Below are 24,489 nucleotides of genomic sequence, written 5' to 3'. Positions count from 1 at the left end.
TAATAAGCCTACTACATAATAACTACAATTTTCAGTAGGTTTTCTAAAAATTTAATTATTCACATATGATCATTTGTATTTAATATACATGTTTTAATTATATGTAATGCTCTTTTCATACTACTTTTAATAAGTAGAATGCTCTACTCAGCATATTATATAATCAATAGATTCAATAGATTTGGTCAATATTTATTTCTATAGTTACAGTACCTGAAAACAGTATTTGTTGGACTAAATTGATCTGTTGTGTGGGTGTGTTGAATTGATTTGAATTGAATGCAATTCAGTCAATTCATTGTCCTGTCATTCCACTGAAAATGCACACAATGAAAGGAAGAGTGATGGTGTATTAAGGCTTTCTTACCTGGAAGGAGTTAAAGAAGAGGTCAATGAAGAGCTTTGTGAGGCGCAGGGGTAGAGCACCATGTGAGGTAGACTCGTCAGTAACGAACGAAAACAGGACCGAATGGATCCCCAGTAACGGAATCAGAGTGAGGGTGGACTTAGCAAGCCTGAAAAGGAGAGAAAAAAGAAAGATACACAGGTCACCTGGAAACAAACACACAATATTGTGCAAATGCTTAATGGGACAGTTCACTCAAAAATGCATATTCTGTCATCACTTACTCACCCACATATTGTTCCAAACCCGTATGACTTTCTTTCTGTTGTTTTGAAGAAAGTACTGAATGTTTTATACAAGGGTTTTTCCTAATGGGGGTTCGTGAGGGAACTGCAGAAGGTTCATGAGTTGGTGAAAAGCTAATAATTAAACAATGTGAAATTAAAATAAATAAACATTCTAATTATTAGAATCATGAAATATATATTTTTTTCAGGACAACTGTAATCTACAACAGTAGTAAAATAACTTTTTATAAAAGAGGTAAAGCAATATAATAATAATATGCCTTCTTTATGTGCAACCCTATATATAAATAATTAGAAAATAAAAACAACAACTATAAAAATAAAAAACTTACACCATGTCTACATCAGATGCAAGCGGCGTGACGCGATACGAAAAAAGCAAATACAATACATTATAATCAATGATGCTGTCTACACTGGATGCAGTGAGAAATTAAATGACACATTTATGCACTACTTCTGTCAAGAAGGACAAATGGATTTGCAACGGTCGCTTTGTTGCATCCAGTGTAGTCTCAATTTGGTGTGGACACGGTGTTACTAAAAAATATTAAATATTTTATGATATCTGTTAACTTGCATGTCATGTTACCATAATCAACATTAGATAACCATGAACATATTAATGCAAGACTGAAAATCCCTCGACTATATGCTGCAGGTCTCACATCTTGATCACGTTTGCATGCAAATTATTAAAATATGGTGGATATTGTGCATCAACACATCACATCCTATTTGCAAATGTTATTGGTTTTCAAGTCTCTCATAACCAATTGTGATGCAAAAAGTTTGAAGACTCTGAATTAAAGGAGATGTGAGATTTTCAGCAAATAAATAACTTAAATTTCATGCTGTATCTCTGAAGCAAATGGTTTGGAATAAGGGTGAATAAATAATACCAGACATTACACTTTTGGGTGAACTAACCCTTAAACTGCAGGACACCCACCGGAACTTGTAGTCAGTATATCTCATTTGGTGCGCCCTCAGTTTGGACACGAGTATCTTGATGATGTGTATGAATATGAAGAAGTTAATCTGAACAGAGAAGAGAACATCATAATGCCCTGGTTAAGACCATTATGTCATATTAGCAGGACAAAACTGACACAACAGTTCCCTCACAGTCAAGTCAAGTCACCTTCATTTATAAAGCGCTTTTAACAGAAGAACAAATGACTCAGGATGAGTGACTGGGGTGGCAAGAAGAGTGGGGGAAGGAAGTCAGCAATGCTTGACAGAGTCTGGAAATAGAAGTAGAACAGTCCAGCCCTATGATAATTCAAACATAGGAATTTCTGCCCACTAGAGGAACACTTGAACAGTTACATAGAAACATCACTGCACATTGCTAAATGCTCATCTGCACTTCACAGCCAATGTGAGCATTATGGATGCCAAACAATTGTACACAGTATTGCGCCTTTCGTCGCAATCATGTGGAAATAAGACACTGGATTAGGGGAGGGCGATTCTTTGAAATCATAGCTGTAGACTCTAAAACATATTACATGTAGTCACCTCCTGATTTACTGAGAGTCGACATTATGGCAATATTGTGCATAATGGAAATGACTTGTGTTTAATGCTAAAGCGAATGCAATGTAATTGGGTGTGACAGTGTGAGCATAAAACAGCATAAAACATTTAACCTTCCTGTGTTCTTCATATTCCTTCTGTTACGTCAAATAATACAGTCAAGCCTGAGTCACAGGAATATTGTTAATATAATAATTCTTACTATGAATATGGAATATGGGCAAAATTCTGAATTTAAGAATAGCCTCTTTTTAGGTCATGAATGTGAATTTGAATTAAAATGGCCACAGGATTTTGAATTAGACTGACAGAACAGGACTTATATAACTAAATTTCATTAGTTTTGTGATTATATTGCTTTTAATATACACTCACCGGCCACTTTATTAGGTACCCCATGCTAGTAACGGGTTGGACCCCCTTTTGCCTTCAGAACTGCCTCAATTCTTCGTGGCATAGATTCAACAAGGTGCTGGAAGCATTCCTCAGGGAGTTTGGTCCATATTGACATGATGGCATCACACAGTTGCCGCAGATTTGTCGACTGCACATCCATGATGCGAATCTCCCGTTCCACCACATCCCAAAGATGCTCTATTGGGTTGAGATCTGGTGACTGTGGAGGCCATTTTAGTACAGTGAACTCATTGTCATGTTCAAGAAACCAATTTGAAATGATTAGAGCTTTGTGACATGGTGGAAGTAGCCATCAGAGGATGGGTACATGGTGGCCATAAAGGGATGGACATGGTCAGAAACAATGCTCAGGTAGGCCGTGGCATTTAAACCATGCCCAATTGGCACTAAGGGGCCTAAAGTGTGCCAGGAAAACATCCCCCACACCATTACACCACCACCACCAGCCTGCACAGTGGTAACAAGGCATGATGGTTCCATGTTCTCATTTTGTTTACGCCAAATTCTGACTCTAACATCTGAATGTCTCAACAGAAATCGGGACTCATCAGACCAGGCAACATTTTTCCAGTCTTCAACTGTTCAATTTTGGTGAGCTCTTGCAAATTGTAGCCTCTTTTTCCTATTTGTAGTGGAGATGAGTGGTACCCGGTGGAGTCTTCTGCTGTTGTAGCCCATCCGCCTCAAGGTTGTGCGTGTTGTGGCTTCACAAATGCTTTGCTGCATACCTCGGTTGTAACGAGTGGTTATTTCAGTCACTGTTGCCCTTCTATCAGCTCGAACCAGTCTGGCCATTCTCCTCTGACCTCTGGCATCAACAAGGCATTTCCGCCCACAGAACTGCCGCTCACTGGATGTTTTTTCTTTTTCGGACCATTCTCTGTAAACCCTAGAGATGGTTGTGCGTGAAAATCCCAGTAGATTAGCAGTTTCTGAAATACTCAGACCAGCCCTTCTGGCACCAACAATCATGCCACGTTCAAAGTCACTCAAATCACCTTTCTTTCCCATACTGATGCTCGGTTTGAACTGCAGGAGATTGTCTTGACCATGTCTACATGCCTAAATGCACGTAGTTGCCGCCATGTGATTGGCTGCTTAGAAATTAAGTGTTAACGAGCAGTTGGACAGGTGTACCTAATAAAGTGGCCGGTGAGTGTAGACTAATCATGCCTATTTAAGGAGTCTGGGACATGGTGATGGAAAAAAATATGGGATGCAAGGAAAAAATACATTTCTAAGCTTTTGTGTTCTCTCACAAAACTTTTGCATTTCTCCAAGAAACTTTCTGGATGCAAAACATTTTGCGAGCGGACACAAACTTTCTCTGGGGAATGCAGACATTAGTAAGAGAACACGAAAACATTGACATCATTTTTCCTCGCATCTCATCGATTTTTTCCTTCACCGTGCTCTGTACCTATTTTGTTTCCTTATACATATATTATTTGGTAACCCTTTACAATAAGGTTTCATTTGTTAACATTTGTGAACTACATTAGTTAACATGAACAATGAACAATACTTCTAAAGAATTTATTAATCTTAGTACACGTTCATTTCAACATTTGCCAATATATTATTAAAATCAACATTTATTTCTGTTAATATTATATTATAACAATGAACAGTAATATTTTTAGCAACTAATGTTAACAATAATCATTAACATCATTGTCATTGTTAGGTAATGCTAACAATGGTTAGTACATAATAGGTACCTTATAGTAAAAGTGCTCTTAAATTTGTTAAAAGGAATCTTAAGCATGTACAATAACCATTGAGGTTTGTTCTCGCGTTTCAAGCAAGTACGGTTGAGTTATATGTTAGAACTATGCTAAACAATGTTTATATGTGACAAAAAAAATAAATTAAATCTGTCCTACATATATAGTGAACATGTCTCTTCAGAAGACTTGGATTGAGCCCCTCGATTCCTATGGATTTATTTTATGATCTCTTTATGAACTTTTTGAAGTGAAGTTTTGGGTGAACAGACTTTCAATGGAGGGACAGAAATCTCTCATATTTCATTAAAAATATCTTAATTTGTTTTCCAAAGATGAACAAGAGTCTTACGAGTTTGGAATGACATGGGCGTGTAGTGACAATAGCGACTGTGTTATGGAGGATGACCAGATATTTAATTTAATTTTATTATTGACTTTTGCTCAAATGACGTGCTTAGCCAGCTACAGAGAAACTGGCAGCCAGGCAAAAGACAAGTGACCAATCCTGAGTGGAAACGTCACTCCATGCATTTTAGCAGCACGGTCTGAGAACGGTTTGTATGCGTGCCGTGTCGAACCAAGCTAGTGGAAATATAGGGCGAATTCCAAACAGCGTTTGTGCTCCCTTGAAGGGCACTTCGGGAAGGGGACGTCATTTGTATGGGTGTTCCAAATGAAAGTGAACAACTGAATACAAAGGGCCCTTCCACAAGGCTGTTAGTGAAGGGAATTGTGATATTAAATTTCAAGATAGTCATTTTATAGGTCATGTGACCCAGAGTGGCAAATCCTTGCGATTCATTTTAAAGTTAACGCATTAACAGAATAATTCAAGTTGTTTTGTTTGTGATATTTCACACATATTTCGTCATCCGAGTTTCATAGGTAAGAAATATGTTTAAGGTAAATGTACACTCACCTAAAGGATTATTAGGAACACCTGTTCAATTTCTCATTAATGCAATTATCTAGTCAACCAATCACATGGCAGTTGATTCAATGCATTTAGGGCTGTGGTCCTGGTCAAGACAATCTCCTGAACTACAAACTGAATGTCAGAATGGGAAAGAAAGGAGATTTAAGCAAATTTGAGCGTGGCATGGTTGTTGGTGCCAGACGGGTCGGTCTGAGTATTTCACAATCTGCTCAGTTACTGGGATTTTCACGCACAACCATTTCTAGGGTTTACAAAGAATGGTGTGAAAAAGGAAAAACATCCAGTATGCGGCAGTCCTGTGGGCGAAAATGTCTTGTTGATGCTTGAGGTTAGAGGAGAATGGGCCGACTGATTCAAGCTGATAGAAGAGCAACTCTAACTGAAATAACCACTCGTTACAACCGAGGTATGCAGCAAAGCATTTGTGAAGCCACAACACACACAACCTTGAGGCGGATGGGCTACAACAGAAGAAGACCCCACCGGGTACCACTCATCTCCACTACAAATAGGAAAAAGAGGCTACAATTTGCAAGAGCTCACCAAAATTTGACAGTTGAAGACTGGAAAAATGTTGACTGGTCTTATAAGTCTCGATTTCTGTTGAGACATTCAGATGGTAGAGTCAGAATTTGGCGTAAACAGAATGAGAACATGGATCCATCATGCCTTGTTACCACTGTGCAGGCTGGTGGTGGTGGTGTAATAGTGTGGGGGATGTTTTCTTGGCACACTTTAGGCCCCTTAGTGCCAATTGGGCATGGTTTAAATGCCACGGCCTACCTGAGCATTGTTTCTGACCATGTCCATCCCTTTATGGCCACCATGTACCCATCCTCTGATGGCTACTTCCAGCAGGATAATGCACCATGTCACAAAGCTTGAATCATTTCAAATTGGTTTCTTGAACATGACAATGAGTTCACTGTACTAAAATGGCCCCCACAGTCACCAGATCTCAACCCAATAGAGCATCTTTGGGATGTGGTGACACGGGAGCTTCGTGCCCTGGATGTGCATCCCACAAATCTCCATCAACTGCAAGATGCTATCCTATCAATATGGGCCAACATTTCTAAAGAATGCTTTCAGCACCTTGTTGAATCAATGCCACGTAGAATTAAGGCAGTTCTGAAGGCGAAATGGGGTCAAACACAGTATTAGTATGGTGTTCCTAATAATCCTTTAGGTGAGTGTATATGTAAGGTAAATGTGACTACATGCAGAGCACAGAGGAAACACACTCACACAAATAGATAATGCATATTTTAAGAACTTCATTATAATGCACATTTTTTGGCAACAATTATATTAACAGCAATAATAACAAAATTCCTGTTGTAAGAACACCTAATGGGGTTGATGGACGTCACACTGCATTGTATTGGTAACATTCCAGGTGAAGATAATGAGGAAATTACGTGGTCTTTCATTGCTCCCTTCAGCAAGTGCGTTCCAAAATGGCTACATTATGACACGCAAGTGCCCTGCTCCCTCAAAACTCCCCACTTCAAGGGCTCTGCCCTTCGGAGTAAATAGTGAATAGGGATGCTCACTTCTGATTGGAATTCACCCATAACCGGAACCATTCCTTACCGTTCTTAGAACCGTTCGACCTGACGGTGGAAAATCGGCTTTTAAGTCTCAAGTCTTGTCTGGGCTAAAAGTCTAGCTAAGAAACAACTAATACGTTTTACGTTTTGTGTTGTACCACATTAATTCTTCATAATTAGTGGTATTGTAACTGTGTGTGGTCATCACTCTGCTATTACACCGAATTACACTAATACAACTTGGTTTAGTACTACACACTTTTTTATTGCATTATTTTTAAATTTGCCAGCCCTTTTCTTTTTAAACACTGGGTCACTGAAGTTGTAAAAAGATGCATTTCTGAGTGGAAAAGAATATTCAATGACGAAAAATATATGAGAAGCTTATCCATTGATTGATTGATTGATTAATTGATTGATTGGGATTTGTGACATAAGCAGATGTGGAGCAATTCAATGTTTAAATGATGTTTAAATGATGTTAAATAATTACAAAAACAACATAAAAGAGGCGTGTTGGTAATGTTGTGTGTGCAGGTCCTGAATCCATTCCCCCTCTTTCCTTCTACTTTCCTGTCCAATCTCCAGATAATCAAGGCAAAAAAGCAATTTTGGTTTCATGTTGACTTCAAGGGTGGAGGTAAAGTGGCATTACAGGAGATGAAGTGTCATTAACAGTGCTCTGGATGTGGGAGACTCAGACTGATAAGTACAGCTAAGAGAGGCTGATGAGGGACATGAACGAGTGTCTCACTCACCAACACGGCCAGCAGGATGGGAGAGCGAATGATCCACCAGTACTCCATGTGAATATTCTGCATCCAGCATCTGATCAACAACAAGAGATCAAATACATCACAGTAAATGAGCAAATGAGGGCTACTTGTGTTCATTAAATATACTCAACACACACAACATAATCACTTATAATTAACACTTACTGAGGCAACTTAGGTTTACTTAATTATACATACATACTTTTTAGAAAGAAAAAAAATCATGTTAACATGTGAGTATCAAATATGGTGCATCAGGCTTTTGAGGATTATTTATAAATCTTTTGTCTGAAGTTTCAATAAACTGTTCCATAAAAAAAAAAAAGGGAAAATGCGTCAGATTTTACAGGGTTGATATAGTCTAAATGTATAACGTTTTAGGTTACACTTTATTTTAAGGTGTCATTGTTACACTGTAATTGCACAAATACGTACTGAATCATATTAATTAAAGGCACACTATGCAACTTTTTTGTTCAAATGAACATAATTTAAATCTTCTTTCAAAATTTGTGTTTTTTTGTGTGTGTGTGTGTGTGTGTGTGCCTTACCCTGATTCACTATGCTAAGCCTATTATATATGTTTATATTTTAAACCTAGCGGGAAGGTTTTCATGGGAAACTGTGTACATACGTCACTCGTCGTCCGTGTGTGTCTCGTCATATCCGTAAATAGACAAAAGTTTCTCTGGTTACTTTGACAAGTATATGGTGTGGGAGTGGTTAGTTGTCACAATGAGTGAGAAAGTTTGACATGCATGGATCAGCTAAATCTCCAACCTCCGGGGAATCACCAGTTTAAAAAAAACATTTGCGAACAGAGGAGAGTCTGCTAGCAAAAAGAGAACGCGACAGAATTCGTAATAAAACAAGAATCAACATTGGCTTGGCTTTTCTGAGTTGGCGAAAACTGAGGGTTCTCTTACGAGAGGTTCTCTCGTATTGCGTAAGCTAGCTTACGCTGCGGGAAAGATTCATCTTTGCTGAGATATTGAAGCCAAAAAATTATTTCATAATTTGTATCCATTGACAACGCAGTTCCTCTGCGGCAGACCTAGAGCAGGCTAGCTAGCAGCTCATTGGTTCGCTCAGAGAGAACTGCTTAAGCCTATGGGAGAGCAGGGCTGAACCCGCTTCCAATGAGAGGCGCCCGCGCGCTCATTGCGTCATGGCCCGCCAGAATGGGCGTGGCTATGGTGTATATAACAGTCTCTCCCAGGCTTATATGTTGATTCATTTCATCTTCAGCAAGCTGCACGCTTCTGCTGTCCTGAGAAAAGCCGTCGCCGTCGAGAAGGCATCACTCTAGCGAGCTCCCGGACCCTGAAGAAGCCGGCCGTCTTCGCCACCTTCAGCCGCCCTGCAAGCTAGCGCCATCCGACGACTGTATCCTTCTCTTTTCTCTATTTATATCTAAAAGAGCCGAGCGTCTTTTTAAAGATGTCTCGTTTTTCCTGCGGCTCTTGCCGCGCTCGTCTCGAGGACGGAGACCGCCATGTCATCTGCGCTCTCTGCCTGGGACTCGAGCACGCAGAACTCGCCCTCGCGGATGGAGGATGTGACTTCTGTGAGAGCCTGCCGTTGTCGTCCCTGCGGGCACGACTTCTGGCAGCAAAATCCGCTCCCGCGCCGCCTCCCTCTTCGCCGCGTAAGAAGAAAACGCCGCTCCCAGAGGCCGCCGGAGCCCCCAGCGGAACCATGCGGGCCGCCGTCGCCGCCTCCCGCTTCCCGCTCTCCCTCCCCGCCCCTGCCGGACATACAGTTGCCGCCGAGTGGCCGCTTTGTCGCTTCCGATGACGCCGCGGAGGAGAAGGACTCCTGTTCACTGCTCGCATCAGACAGTGAAGAATGGTCATCTCTCGGTTCCACGAGAGAGTCGGCGGGGATCCGCGCCGGGATAGAGGAGGAACTAATGCACTAATCTCACAGGCCGTCGAACGCCTCGGTCTCGAGTGGTCTCCTCCACCCGAGCAGGCCCCGAACCGGATGGACGGCAGCTTTTTTCATCGGCGCTCGACCCCCGCGTGCAACCGGGCCGCCCCATTCCTGCCTGAACTTCATGCTGAGCTGACGAAGTCCTGGAATGCCCCGCTCTCGGCTAGAAACCGCTCTGATATATCCGCCTCGCTGCGCTCGGTGGACGGAGCCGCCGAAAAAGGTTACTCAGCCATGCCGCCCATCGAGGACTTGGTCGCCGCACACTTCTGCCCGCCCTCTGCTAGATGGCGCTCTTCCCCCACGCTTCCTTCGAAAGCTTGCAGAGCGACCTCGAGCTTTCATGCTCGCGCCTACGCCGCCGCCGGTCAGGCCGCCGCAGCGCTACATTCTATGTCTGTCCTCCAAGTATTACAGAGCGATATTCTCCGTGAGTGGGCCGAAAGCGGTAGAAACCCCTCCCCCGCTGTCACGGATCTGAGAAGTGCTACGGACCTCGCCCTTCGCGCCACTAAAGCCGCCGCACAAGCTCTGGGGAGATGCATGGCCAGCCTTTGTGTTGCCGAGAGACACTTATGGCTCACGCTCGCCGACATGGGCGATTCTGAGCGCGCCGCGTTTCTTAACGCGCCCCTCTCCCCGACGGGCCTTTTTGGATCTGCTGTCATGGGAATCGTCGATCGCTTTTCTGAGGTCCAGAAAGCTACTCAGGCGATGAATTTGTTTCTGCCCCGCCGCGCTAGCTCTTCCGCGGGCCGCTCTCGCGAGCCTCCTGCCAGAGCTCCCCCACAGCGCCCCCCTCCGCAGACTCAAACAGCCCAGCGCAGACAGGGCGGCCGCCCTCGCTCTCGCTCTGACAGCCGCCGCAGACCGCCGCCCCCACGAGGCCCGCGACCTAAGATCACGCTGAAGCCTGATCATCAGAAGTCTGCCTAGCAAAGTCAAGAAAACGACGGTGCTCTCCCGCTGCGGCCGGACCGCCGTCAAAGCTTTGCCCTCTGCCAGTCCCCGTTATTTCGCCGACTGCTGTAGTGTTGACCGCCACAAACAAGCCGGTGTCCCAGCCCGCTTGCGAGCGACAAAAAGCCGTTTTTACGGCTACCCAGAGAAATCTCAAAAAGAGAAAATTTGCCAGTTGTGTAGAAAATGTGCCCACAATCATGTGCTCACCCATACACACAAGCATAACATATCCCGTGTCTCTATCAGAGCCCCATCACATGAAACAGGCACAGCCCGCTCTAATATCAGAGAACATAAACACGCCCACGAGCTCGTGCGCGTGTCCCCTCTCTGCTCGCTCTGTTTCACGGCCCATAGACTCCTCTCTGAGTGCAAATCCCGTTGCCACACACATTCAAAGCGCGCCCACACACCGTGTCCAGCCCGCTATGTGCAGCAATCAGGGCGATATAGCCATTCGGCCACTAGCCGCATGCTCCAAAGCGTGGGAAGCCATTCCAGGCATTTCCCCGTGGGTACTAAGCATTATAAAGAACGGCTATCTGCTACAGTTTCGCCGCCGCCCGCCTCGTGCGCGCGCGCGCGGCTCGAATCTACTATCAGCCCGCTGGCCGCCGGCACGCTCCGCTCAGAAATTGCGACGCTGTTGCAAAAGGGCGCCATAGAGAGAGTCCAACCATCTATGACCGAGTCGGGGTTTTATGGCCGTTATTTTCTGGTTCCCAAGAAAGACGGCGGCCTCAGACCGATTTTAGATCTCAGGTCTTTGAACAAAGTGCTCATGAAGAGACCGTTCAAGATGCTCACTACCAGGAAACTCCTCGTGCAGGTGCGCCAGGGGGACTGGTTCATCTCTCTAGACCTGAAAGACGCCTATTTTCAGATCCAGATAAATCCCCGTCACAGGCCATTCTTACGTTTCGCCTTCGAGGGTCATGTTTATCAATACGCCGTTCTCCCGTTCGGCTTATCCCTGGCGCCCCGCACATTTACGAAGTGCATGGATACGGCGCTCGCCCCCCTGCGGAGCCAGGGGCTGCGCATATTGAATTATCTGGACGACTGGCTGATTTTGGCCCAATCACAGACGGAGCTTCTGTCGCACCGCGCAGTTCTCCTCGACCATCTAAAAACGCTGGGCCTCTCTGTCAACTGGACAAAGAGCTCCCTTCAACCCAGTCAATCGATTTCCTTTCTAGGAATAGATTTGAACTCGGTCACGATGACGGCTCGCCTGTCTACACAGCGCGCGCGCAGTGTACAGCGACTGGCCGCCTCGTTTCAGATGGGCACCCGCTCACCTCTGAAAACTTTTCAGAGGATGCTGGGTTACATGGCCTCAGCCTCCGCTGTGCTTCAGCTGGGCCTTCTGCACATGCGTCCGCTTCAGCTTTGGTTAAACAGCCGTGTACCCCACCGCGCGTGGAACACGGGCCGCCAGCTGATCAGAGTTACGCAGACATGTCTCACGGCGCTGCAGCCATGGACAGTAGCAGAATGGTTTCGACAGGGCGTCACGATGGGGACCTTTTCCCGCCGAAAAGTCATCTCGACAGATGCATCCAACACGGGTTGGGGTGCAGTCTGCGAGGGCTCACCGGCCTTCGGCCATTGGTCGACACAGGAAAGCCCCTTACACATAAACTGTCTGGAAATGCTTGCGGTCGAGAACGCGCTTTCGCGCTTCCTCCCGCTCATTCGGGGACACCACGTCCTGATCCGTTCGGACAACATGGCTGTGGTCTCCTATCTCAACCGTCAGGGCGGTGTCAGGTCCAGGAATCTCTTCCTACTGACACACCGCATTTTAGTTTGGTCTCAGAGCCGCCTGCTCTCGCTCAGAGCGACGCATGTGCCGGGCCATCTGAACGACGGTCCAGACATACTGTCCAGGAACCTCATCTCCTCAGGAGAATGGTCCCTGAACACACAAACGGTCCAAATACTGTGGCGGCTATTCGGCAGAGCAGAGGTGGACCTCTTCGCGTCAGAAGAGAACGCTCACTGCCCAATATTTTTCTCAAGGAGCGAGGACGCGCTAGCCCAGGAATGGCCTCGCCGCCCGCTCTATGCATTCCCTCCGATCGCTCTGCTACCACAGGTAATTCAGAGGATCAGGGACACACGCCACTCGGTGCTCCGCGTTGGGAGAGTCAGAATTGGGTTCCGGAGCTCACTCAGCTGTCACAGACAGCCCCGTGGCCCATCCCAGTCAGAGCAGATCTCCTCTCTCAAGCTCGCGGCACGATCTGGCACCCCCATCCACGGCGCTGGGCGCTACATGCATGGGTGATCAACGACTATTCGTCGATTTGCCAGAAGGAGTAAGAAACACTATCATACAGGCTAGAGCACCTTCCACGAGAAGGCTCTATGCGTCTAAATGGTCTGTGTTCTCAAAATGGTGCACCGACAAACATCTGGACCCACGGTCATGCGAGGTGCCGTCTTTGCTTGTTTTCCTTCAAGAGATGCTGGACAAGGGCAGGTCCCCCTCCACTCTCAAGGTTTACGTGGCAGCCGTCGCGGCGTTCTCTGAACCCCGACGCGCTCAGTCCCTGGGCAAAGACGAGTTAGTCATCCGCTTCCTCAGGGGAGCTAAGAGGATGAACCCTCCGCGCCCCCCCTCGGTTCCTATCTGGGATCTTTCTATAGTTCTCGAAGCTATGAAAGCACCCCCGTTCGAACCGCTCGAGTCTGTGGACCTAAAATACCTCTCGCTCAAAACCGTTTTTCTGACGGCTCTGTCCTCAGTAAAACGCGTGGGGGATCTTCACGCGCTCTCATCCAGCGCCGCGTGTCTCGAGTTTGGACCGAATGACTCTGTTGTCATTCTCAAACCTAGACATGGCTATGTCCCGAAGGCGATTGGTACCCCGTTCAGGGCTCAGATTATTTCCCTATCGGCTCTGCCTTCATCCGATAGTGAGCGCGACGCCAATCTCCTCTGCCCGGTGCGGGCTCTGAGATTGTACACTACGCGCGCTGCCGCGTTCAGACGCGCTGAGCAGCTTTTCGTGTCGTTTGGGGGGCGCACCAAAGGTCTGGCCGCCTCTAAACAGACACTGTCTAGATGGATAGTAGACGCTATCGCCTCTGCTTACGCATCTAAATGCCTGCCCTACCCTCTGGGCATCAGGGCGCACTCCACTAGAGGCATGGCCTCATCGTGGGCATGGTCCTGTGGAATTTCCATTCATGACATTTGTGTGGCCGCGGGATGGGCCTCCCCGTCCACTTTTGTCAGATTTTACAACTTGGAAGTTCCCGCCTTGCAGGCAAAATTACTAGCTGTCTAACGACCAGCTCTCTAAGAAGCTGCATTACTGGGAGTCCCTCACACAACCGGTTCGCCCCTTGTGCTCTCCTTAAATGCTTGTACACTTCATCATACATGCTTATGTATACACTTCATGTGCCCGCTCTGCCGGCCTCATAATACATTCACTCCACGTTAAAAATCCCCCGGTATCACCCTGGGATTCATGAGTGGATTCATAGCGCGCACGGCGTTGACCAGGTGTTCCCGCAGCGTAAGCTAGCTTACGCAATACGAGAGAACCTCTCGTAAGAGAACGAATCGGTTACCTAACGTAACCTCGGTTCTCTCTAGAAGAGGGAACGAGTATTGCGTTCCCGGCCGTGCTTGCGCTACTAGCGTTTCGCTTCACGCTGAAATAAATCAACATACACTCTAAAAAACGATGTGTTGGATTTACTTAAAATATATATGCACCATTTTTGCATCATACTTTTTAAGTAATCCCAACTTGGAATAATTTTACTTAAAATTAACAAGAAAACCGTTGTTATATGTACTTAAATATTTGAGTTCACGCAACATTCTTTACTTAAAAATATATGCATCACGTTACATATATTTTTAAGTAAAGAATGTTATGTGAACTCAAATATTTAAGTACATATAACAAAGGTTTTCTTGTTTATTTTATGTAAAATAATTCCAAGTTGGGATTACTTAAAAAGTATGATGCAAAAATGGTGCATATACATTTTAAGTAAATCCAACACAGTGCAGGCCATGTGAGATCAAAACAAATCTTAGTTCTGTTAACTTAACATTTAAGCCCATTTGTATATAAAAATAAGACAATTAAATGAGTTAAACCAACCATTTTAACTTATTTTAGATCTTCAGCTATTGGTCTGCTAACTGCACTGCTCCAGTACATTCAATGTCTTAAAATAAATTAAACATGCAAATCACACACAATAAAGCATTTAACTTTATTATTTTTTATTTTTTGCCAAAGGCTTGAAAGCCTGAAACCACACATGAAATGTAACAAAATGTGGCAAATCGACAAATGGAAAATCACTTTTAACAGGTCACTTTTTCACCTTTGCAACACTTCTCAAAAGATTTACATTTTTCCAATATTTACTTTTGGAACATACAAAAAAACTCTTAAAGGACAATTCCGGTGAAAAATGAACCTAGTGGTAATTAACACATGGTTACCGAGTTGATCGTTCTCTGGGATGCGTTTTCATGATAATCGAATGTACGCAGAGTTTTATCTCTAAAAAATGTTTAGCTTATAACGCTAGTATATAGGGCATAGAATAAGCAAAAGTAAATCGCTAGTTAATACCACTAACAAGGCTCAAAATAGCCCCACACTAACACAGTAACATAATGAGGGTCCCTACATGCAAACCGAAGCATTGAGAACTTTGTAAGTGTACAGACAGTTTAATAAGAAGATACTTTATAAAGACAGTACATTACACTTATACAGGCAGGAGCCATCTTGGAAAACAGTCTCGACCAGTCGAGCCACGAACGCTGTGCTAAGTGAGATGAACTGTGACTTGGAATCTCATAATATGGTCCGTTGTTTACGGAAGAAACTATTTTAATAAACAGATATAATTCATGCATTTCCATGTAATTAGTTTCACAAACGTAATTCCTATCGACCAGCTCACTTAGCACAGCGTTCGTGACTCATCACCTCTATGCCTTCCAGCGTTACCCCAGTCTGTAAAGGATCATCTGCTGAGCCACCTTTCGTGATGATCCTCAATGTGAGATGTTCCAGTTCCTCTTCGTTCCTATGAGTATAAAAAAAACATTTAAAAAAAACAGGAAATCTGCATTTACTTGCAACATCACTTGTTATTGTTCAGACTGTTGCAAAAAATCAATTGCATTGAAACACAGAATGAGAAAGAAATGTACCTTATGAATCTCTTACAGCCTCTTACATTTGCAACATTATAAATGTCTATACTGTCACGTTTTTATCAATTTAATGCATACTTGCTGGATAAAAGTATTAATTTATTTTATTTCTTTAAAAAAAAAAGTTTTAATTGACCCAAAACTTTTAAATTGCATCTTAAAATATATTCAAATAGAAAACAGTTGTTTTAAATTGTAAAAATAATAATAATAATAATCACAATATTACAGTTTTTGCTGTATTTTGGATCAAATAAATGAAGGCTTGGTGGGCAGAAGAGACTTCTTTTAAAAACATTAAACAATCTTACTGGTTGTGTGTGTGTGTATATATATATATATATATATATATATATATATACACACACATTTTTTTCTGGTTATCAAAAATATATCTAAAAAGAAAAAAACAATAATTAAATGTTACAAATTAGTCCATTATTAAATGCCTATAAATATAAAAATGAGTCTATTAAATAATATCTATTAATTTAAACAAAACAAGTTAATTAATGAAGACTTTTGTCCAGAGGTTTTGAACAAATCTCTTCAAAACATTTTAACAGTCAGTCACTACTGGAATAGCCAAACAGTAAATAAAGATCTACAATCTTTGTTTGAAGCCAAACTTTTGCTTAAAAGCTATTTACTTATTTTGATAATAATTTTGAAGGTTTAATAGACAGTGTTGTAGCTGTCATTTAGGAATAATATTGTGTTTGAATCAAGATCGCCATTATTTAATGATAAATCGTGCACACGGAGCTGTAGCCAATGTGTTTTCGAATTTAATATTTGTATGTTAACGAACGTTACCAGTAGGCTAACCCGCGCCCAAGGCCTGGCCGCCCCCCTTTCCCGCGATCCATATAGATATTACAGAATAGAATAGGCCTTGATGGGAATTTGTAAATATGCAAAGTAATTTTTTTTTTAATCCGAAAACTCATAGCCTGCATAATAAATGACAACTACATTTCTTTAATAAAGTAGGCCTACGAATTTATCCGTGGGGGAAAGCGCCGTCCGAATTGTCCTCTTATGGTGTGTTCAAACCGAACGCGAATAGAGCGTCAATACGCGTCTAGTTAGTTAGACGCTTGAATCTGCTTGAGTTCAAATTTTTCAACTTGCGTGGAAGACGTTCGCGGCAAACGCGTCACCCAATTCGCGTCATTCGCGCCGATGCGTCTATTCGTGTCTTTGCATTGACTTTGTAATCTACTCGCGCAAATGATTAAATTAGCGTTCGGTGTGAACACACCATTAATGCATACGTGCCAACGTCATGGTCATATATTTCGAAAAACACAATAAATACTCTGACTACTATAAACACTTGGCACTTGATAGCCTATTCAATGGAAGCACACTCGCTTAATAATTCAAATATACTCTCGTGCAAAGTCACTCATTTCATACATTAACTTGTAGACTACATAGGTGTTCGTAACACGTTTCTAATTGTTGATGCAAAATTCGTAGCAATTCTGAAATTCAGTTTAAAAGTTAGTTTCTTGACCAAAAATGCAATAAACGATTGAGTGTACCTTAAGTTAAAAAAAGTTAAGCTTACCTCTTTTCAGCGTCTTCACATATGTGCTTCACAAAATGGCTCCAATTTTTGGCTGGAAAGGCATCACGGGAAATTGCATATCACGTGGCTCGTATAGGTACTTAAAATGTTATGCTCGATTTACTTAATTTTGAAGTAATTATTATAGTAGTTGACATGACTTATGTTTTTTCATTTTATTTATGCATACATTTAAGTTCACTTAGTTACTTATATTTTTGTGTTACACACACTAAATATGTTAAGTAGAGGTTGAAAAGTTATGAATACTTAATTTTTTGTGTTTAATCTAATTACTTTTATAAGTAATGGTTGTTCAGCCAACGAATCGTTTTTTAGAGTGTATAAGCCTGGGAGAGACTGTTATATACACCATAGCCACGCCCATTCTGGCGGGCCATGACGCAATGAGCGCGCGGGCGCCTCTCATTGGAAGCGGGTTCAGCCCCGCTCTCCCATAGGCTTAAGCAGTTCTCTCTGAGCGAACCAATGAGCTGCTAGCTAGCCTGCTCTAGGTCTGCCGCAGAGGAACTGCGTTGTCAATGGATACAAATTATGAAATAATTTTTTGGCTTCAATATCTCAGCAAAGATGAATCTTTCCCGCAGCGTAAGCTAGCTTACGCAATACTCGTTCCCTCTTCTAGAGAGAACCGAGGTTACGTTAGGTAACCGATTCGTTTTAATATAGCCAGAATTAAAGTACATTTAACGCCACTGAAGAAAATATTATCCAGAAAGGAATACCAGCTTACTTTTTACTGGATACTGCTTAATATTTAAAAAGCTAGTAAAAACACAGCCCATTATGTACTGTCCTAATTTGTTGTCATATGACTCCATCGTGCATTATTGTTTTAATTCGGTAAATAGTAGTAGTTATCACTTTAATGTAAATCCATTTTGATAGTTTTTACACTCCAATTTTTTTTTTTTTTTTTTTTTAGGCAGTCCTATTAAATAAAAACGAAGAATATAAATATAAAGAATAGGATGTTTACAGTTGAGGCTCATATTACTTCTGGTTCATTCATCACACTAGAAATTGAATCATTGTTTTATATTGCCATACTGCATATTTTGACAAATATAGTTTCAATGCATACCGGAAATCTGCATACTGAAAATGCAGCATTATCACACATGCAGTGATAGTGTGCAAAAAACACAGCGGCACGGTAACAAATGGCATCGCAGACACATGACAGATGACATGAAGAGAGTGGAAACGATGTGCAGCTTATCAACAGGATAGAGTGATTCTTTTATCTGCCCAATACAGCAGGATGGACGGGTTGATGAGTGTGAGAGAGCATGAACCTTTCCTCAACCCCAGCAGAGCATGACACATTAAAGATTTACAACCTACACGGCTTATATCCGTCTCTGTGCCTGCTGGTGAGGTTTAAAATAAGTATAGGAAAGCGACTAGACAATCCCTTGTAAAAAACTCTTAACTGAATGTTTATTGGAATTAAATGAAAATATATTATATTTTAAATATATTAAATCCAATCAGCTGAACTTTAAAGGGTTTTTGGACCCACTTAAGTAGGACTTGAGGACATCTTTATATGTGATTTCAAAATTAACTAAATTAAAATTTACAGCTGAATGTACTGACAAGCATTTATAGTATATACTTTAATTTCTATTGAAACTTGCATTTCGTATATTTAAATATATCTGTAATTACACATTTGTAATGATGAAGTTGCAATTTACATTTAAAATATATTAACTTTAAAGGGTTAGTTCACCCAAAAATGAAAATTATCCCATAATTGACTAGCCCTCAAGCCATCCTACAGGTGATATGACTTTCTTCTTTCAGCAAAGCACAATTAGAGTTATATTTAAAAATATCCTGGCTCTTCCAAGCTTTAGAATGGGAGCGAATAGTGCTGGTGATTTTGAAGCCCCCAAAAGTGCATCCATCCATAATAAAAGTAATCCATATGACTCCAGGGGCCTTCTCAAGTGAAGCGACGCGTTTTTGTAAGAAAAAATATCCATATTTATAACTATAAACTCTAATCACTGGCTTCTGGTAAAGGCCGTATTCGAGTGGAAGGACTCGTAATCTGGCGGGAGAGTGACCTCTGACCCCGACACATGACGTATTGACATATTGATGAACACGGGAGCGCAGAGAAAAGAGCAAAACAAGACACTGGACACGAATTAGAAGTCTAAAATGAGAATTTTTAAAGAGAAATGTCTGAGGAGCTTGAATTTGTTGCCCAGCCCTGTTTGTTTGAACCACGAGAGGCGTCTACTCTCAGCCAAAGGTCGCGTTAACTGAAAATTTTCCGTCATTGAAGGATTTTTTTTAGCAGTGATCGGAAAAAGCTGTCCGTCATTTTGACATTCTAATAGTCATGTGTTGTAATCTGTAACTGTAATTCTGCGCTCTTGCTGACTATCAAGTTATTGGTCATTGAAAGTCTTTTCTGAGTTACGTGACATTGTTTAAGCTGTTTTATTGACTTCTTTCTGCAGTTGAAACACTGATTGAATGATTACATAAGATGACATGATAATGATTTCGGTAAGTTGTTCTAAGTTGTTCTGTACCTCTCAATATGTTTTTTGATGTTCATTCATGTTTATTTCGTTCAGTAACGTACTGAATGGATGATCCCTTTCACTTGAGCTCTGCTTTGCTTAAATTAAGACGATCAGTGATCTCTCGCGCCACATTAAATAAAGCCAAAATGGCATTTATTGTTAGAATTTTGTGATAAAACAGACAGAATTTGAAAGCTGATACTTTGTTTCACATCAAAAGTACAAAGCACAAAGATTATTGCGATTAACTGGACAAACATTCATGATGAAACCTGAAAAGTGACCCACAGTCTCTGTTCAACTTTCTCTTCATAAATAAATGCATAATCTAGCCTATATGCTTCTCCTGTAAGTTTGTGTGTACAAATGAAAATGTGAACAAAAACAGAGCCTATTAAATGGCTTATTATAATTAAAATATAACAATTCAAATGACGGGTAATAATAATGATGGAATTTTTACGACCCTGTAAAATATTTGAAATCGCCAATGAAATCTGACAACAACTGACTCATTAATTAAGTTTCTAAACACTCAAATCATGACAAAAAAAATGCATTTTTCAGGCTGGACCAGCCAATGCCCATGTGCTCGTCTCAGAACACTGACTGTTTCTACAGCAAAAAGGAGCTTCTAACGGCAGCTGCAATGACTTTACTAATCTGCGATTGGCTCTTTTATTTAGAAGGCGGGTCTTATTCCGCCATATTGCGCGTCCCCTTCACAGTAATACGTGTGCACCATCTTTGTATATCTAAAGTTTTTGGTTCTACTTACATTTGATAGCAATGTAACTTATGGGAATTATATAATGCAGTCAGGTTTAAAAAAAATATAGATGAAATAGATACTATTATATATGTAACATCAACAGACGCAAAGGGTCATTAATATAAATGTACATCTTGAAAGCCCTTTCATCAATAACAGCGACCGAATGAATGATTTACAGTACAAGATTTTACAACGCACTGTGTAACTTTAAGGCAAAACCCAGAGGCAGGAGTGGATGTTGCAGGTACATAAAAGTGCTCAATACTCATCTATCATATAGAAGCTGAATATCTGCATAGCATCAGAGCTTTTGACATCTGGATTAAAGGTAGCTTGTGTTCACAATTTATGTATTTGATTTGTTATAAAACAAACGCTACAGTGACAGAGTACTGTTGTCTGCCAACTCTCCAACCGCAAAAACACACTGACTGCTTCACTAGCGCTGGCTTCCATCAGTCTTCCCGACGCAAACACACTCATCCCACGTGGCTCCAGATAACTTACTCTTCATTCTCGTACAAGTACTTCACAATCACCCACGGCAGTACGAATATCAGAGGGGCGCCTGAGGGAGAAAGAGAGAGAGAGAGAGTTTGTGAGATGAGGCATAAACCATCTGCCGTGCTCTGTATGAGGAAACTCTTCAACCCTGTTAATGAGTTCACGGCGTAAAAGCTTTGAACCTCTCACCCCAGCCAATGCACAGGTAGATGCCGAAGTAATTTCTCTCTGTCAAGACTGTGACGACCAGAAGGCTGTGGAGGTAGATGCCCTCCACCAGCAGCCAGTAGCTGTTAGCAAGTATGCTGTATTGCATCATCACCACAGCAACTCTGCAGCCGACGGCCGTCTGAAACACATACAAGTTGACGTGTTTTTTGGGTCACTGAAAGCCTTAGGCTAAATTTGAACCTGCCGCCTCTATTCAGTAAACAGGTATTTAAGCCATATCTATACAAACATGCATTTCAAGGAATATTCCCAGTCATTCCTGGTCATGGACGGCATTTTAAACAGCATAGAGTTTAAAAGCAGAAAGCAGAAGCTGTTTATTAAAGCACTTCCATGAAATCTTCATTACGTTAAATGCACAGTATGCATGTTAACATTAGTTAGCTATCACAAACTAACAACAAACAACTATTTTACAGCATAAATCTTATGACATTTCTATGTTTGTTATATAGCGTTTCATTTTTAACAAGAATCATGTTATATATGCTGAATGTAGTTAATATATTAGTAATAATTCTGCAGTTAGTTTTAGGGACACTAATTCAAACTAATTGCATTACATCTATCCTTTAAAAGTGGAATGGTGCTTTTAGTACTTTTTTCTATAAAACCATCCGACAGGAAAAGAAAGTTCCCTTAATTGAAGAATTCAGAACATGCTGTCCATATATATTAAATTGTAAATAACCCTGAAATAACTTTCTTTAAAGTAATTACAGTTGAGGACAGAATTATTGACACCCCTGGTAAATATGAACAAAGATGGCTGTAAAAATAAATCTGCATTGTTCATTCTTTTGATCTTTAATAAAAAAAAATTTGTTTGCAAAAATCTAACCTTTCATTGAAGTAAAATAATTGAAAGTGGGGGGAAAATCACATTATGAAATAAATGTATTTTCTCCAAAACACCTCAATTATTGCCAGAGTAAAATATCTCTTAAGTATATTCCCATTAATATTGAAATTTTTAGCACACCATGGTGACTAGGAACATGAAATTGTCCAGCCATGACTTCCTGTTCCACAGGAGTATGAATATGACGAAACACAAAGGCCAAATTCCCTTAATCATCCATCACAATGAGTAAAAACAAAGAATATAGTTTTAATTTGCTGCAAAAGATTGTTGAGGTTCACAAAATAGAAAGTGGCTGAATTGAAAATCCCCATTTTGACCATCAGGGCAATAATTAAGAAGTTCCAATCAACTAAAGATGTTACGAATCTGCCAGGAAGAGGACGTGTGTCTATATTGTCTTAATGCACGGTGAGGAGGAGAGTTTGAGTGGCCAAAGACTCTTCAAGGATCACAGATGGAGAATTGCAGAGATTAGTTGAGTCTTGGGGTCAGAAAGCTTATAAAAAAAAAAATCGAACAACCACTATATCACCACATGTTGTTTGGGAGGGTTTCAAGAAAAATTCTGTGGTCAGATGAAACTAAACTAGATGGGTTTGGTGCAAACAGGGATAAAAAGTGCCCCATGCCCACGGTTAAATATACAGCTGGATATTTAATGTTGTGGGCCTATTTTTTTTGCTGGAGGTCTTGCACATCTTGTTCAGATACATGTATTCTAGCAAATACCACTAAATCAAAGCCTGGCGGCTTCTTCTAGAAATCTTATTATGGACCGTGATTGGATCTTCCATCAAACATCAAAATCAACACAAAAATGTGTCACTGAGCACAAAATGAAGCTTCTGCCATGACCATCCCAGTCCCTGACCTGAACCCTAGAGAAAACTGAAGAGAAGAAGCGCCAACATGGATCTGGGAATCTGAAGGATCTGGAGAGATTCTGTATGGAGGAATGGTCTCTGATCTCTTCTTGGGTGTTCTCCAAACTCATCAGGCATTATAGGAGAAAACTCAGAGCTGTTATCTTGGCAAAAGGAGGTTGCAAAAAGAATTTAATAAAAGGGTGCCAATAATTATGGCCAACGTGTTTTGGAGAAAAACATTTATTTCATAATGTGATTTTCCCCCCACTTTTTTTTTCTTTTTTTTTTACTTCAATGAAAGGTTAGATTTTAGCAATTTTTTTGAATGAAAGATCAAAAGGATAAACAATGCAGATTTATTTTTTACAGCCATCTTTGATCATATTTACCAGGGGTGCCATTAATTCTGATCACAACTTTCCATAGGCATAGGACTATTAAAAATGTCCACGAATCCAGAGATATACACTACTGTTCAAAGGTTTGGGTTAGTATTTTTAATTTTTTTTTTAATGAAATGTACACTTTTATTCAACACTTTCATCTTTCACAACACTTAATTGGATGTTAATTCCAATTCAAATGAAAATGTATTTTAGTTTAAATTTACATTATAGGCAATTAGTTAAACTTTATAGTGCTTTTTGAGCTTTAAATTCAATAAAGAATCCTGAAGAAACACTGTAAAAATGTCTAACCTCCCAACTCGAAATTTTCTAGCGACTGGTCACATCTAAATTTTTCAATTGGCCCAAGTGAAATTCTGCAAATTGATAAAATTGGCAGAAGTTCACAATTTTGAGTTGGGGAGGTTAGAATTTTTTTTTTACAGTGAATGTATCACGGTTTTCACAACAATATAAAGCAGCACAACTGTTTTCAACACTGATAATAATCAGAATTGTTTCTTTAAGCATCAAATCAGCATATTAGAAGAAATTCTGAAGGATCATGTGATACTGAAGACAGTAGTTAACAGGAATAAATTACATTTGAAACTTTATTCAAATAAAAAATGGTTATTTGAAACTGTAATTTGAAATGCTCGGTGAGCAGAAGAGACTAAAACATTGAAAAAACTTTTGAACGGTAGTGTATTATTATCATTTCATAACAAATCATAAAGAAAGACAGCAGGTTATTGGACCTCGTTTTTAACCAGCCACTCCACCTCCAGTTCAGTGGTGATGTCCTGACCAACATGGAAGGTATCAGGCCTTTCCAACATGGCATCTTTGATAAGGATAGAAGAGGCTCGCAGGATAAAGGAGGCAAACAAGTTCATGTGGATGTTGTTTCTCATGCAGTGCAGCTTCCTACAGGGACCAACGAGCAACGAATGAAAAGTCAGAAAGCTGTTCACAAAGAAAACCAACTCCTTAACCA

The 24,489-nt window shown here is 41.3% G+C and overlaps 1 protein-coding gene across 2 annotated transcripts in view; it reads right to left on the bottom strand.

Annotated features, from left to right (window-relative positions):
- The window catches only part of gcgra (glucagon receptor a), an 82,625-nt gene that overhangs the window by 7,207 nt on the left and 50,929 nt on the right, over positions 1-24,489 (bottom strand). Inside the window, exons 7-12 of one of the 2 annotated variants that reach the window (XM_056252355.1) lie at positions 24,251-24,419; positions 21,331-21,490; positions 21,145-21,205; positions 7,592-7,661; positions 1,607-1,695; positions 368-515 (exon numbers count right to left, since the gene is read on the bottom strand). In XM_056252355.1, the coding sequence (XP_056108330.1) occupies positions 368-515; positions 1,607-1,695; positions 7,592-7,661; positions 21,145-21,205; positions 21,331-21,490; positions 24,251-24,419 (697 nt within the window). The remainder of the gene's footprint in view (positions 1-367; positions 516-1,606; positions 1,696-7,591; positions 7,662-21,144; positions 21,206-21,330; positions 21,491-24,250; positions 24,420-24,489) is intronic. The other variant, XM_056252363.1, reaches the window with a different exon arrangement.

This window comes from Rhinichthys klamathensis, unplaced genomic scaffold, assembly GCF_029890125.1.
Source record: "Rhinichthys klamathensis goyatoka isolate OS25496 unplaced genomic scaffold, OSU_Roscu_1.1 h1tg000004l_1, whole genome shotgun sequence".
NCBI lineage: Eukaryota > Metazoa > Chordata > Actinopteri > Cypriniformes > Leuciscidae > Rhinichthys > Rhinichthys klamathensis.
The sequence above is the reverse complement of the archived record's forward strand: the minus strand, read 5'-3'. Positions and strand labels throughout refer to the sequence as shown.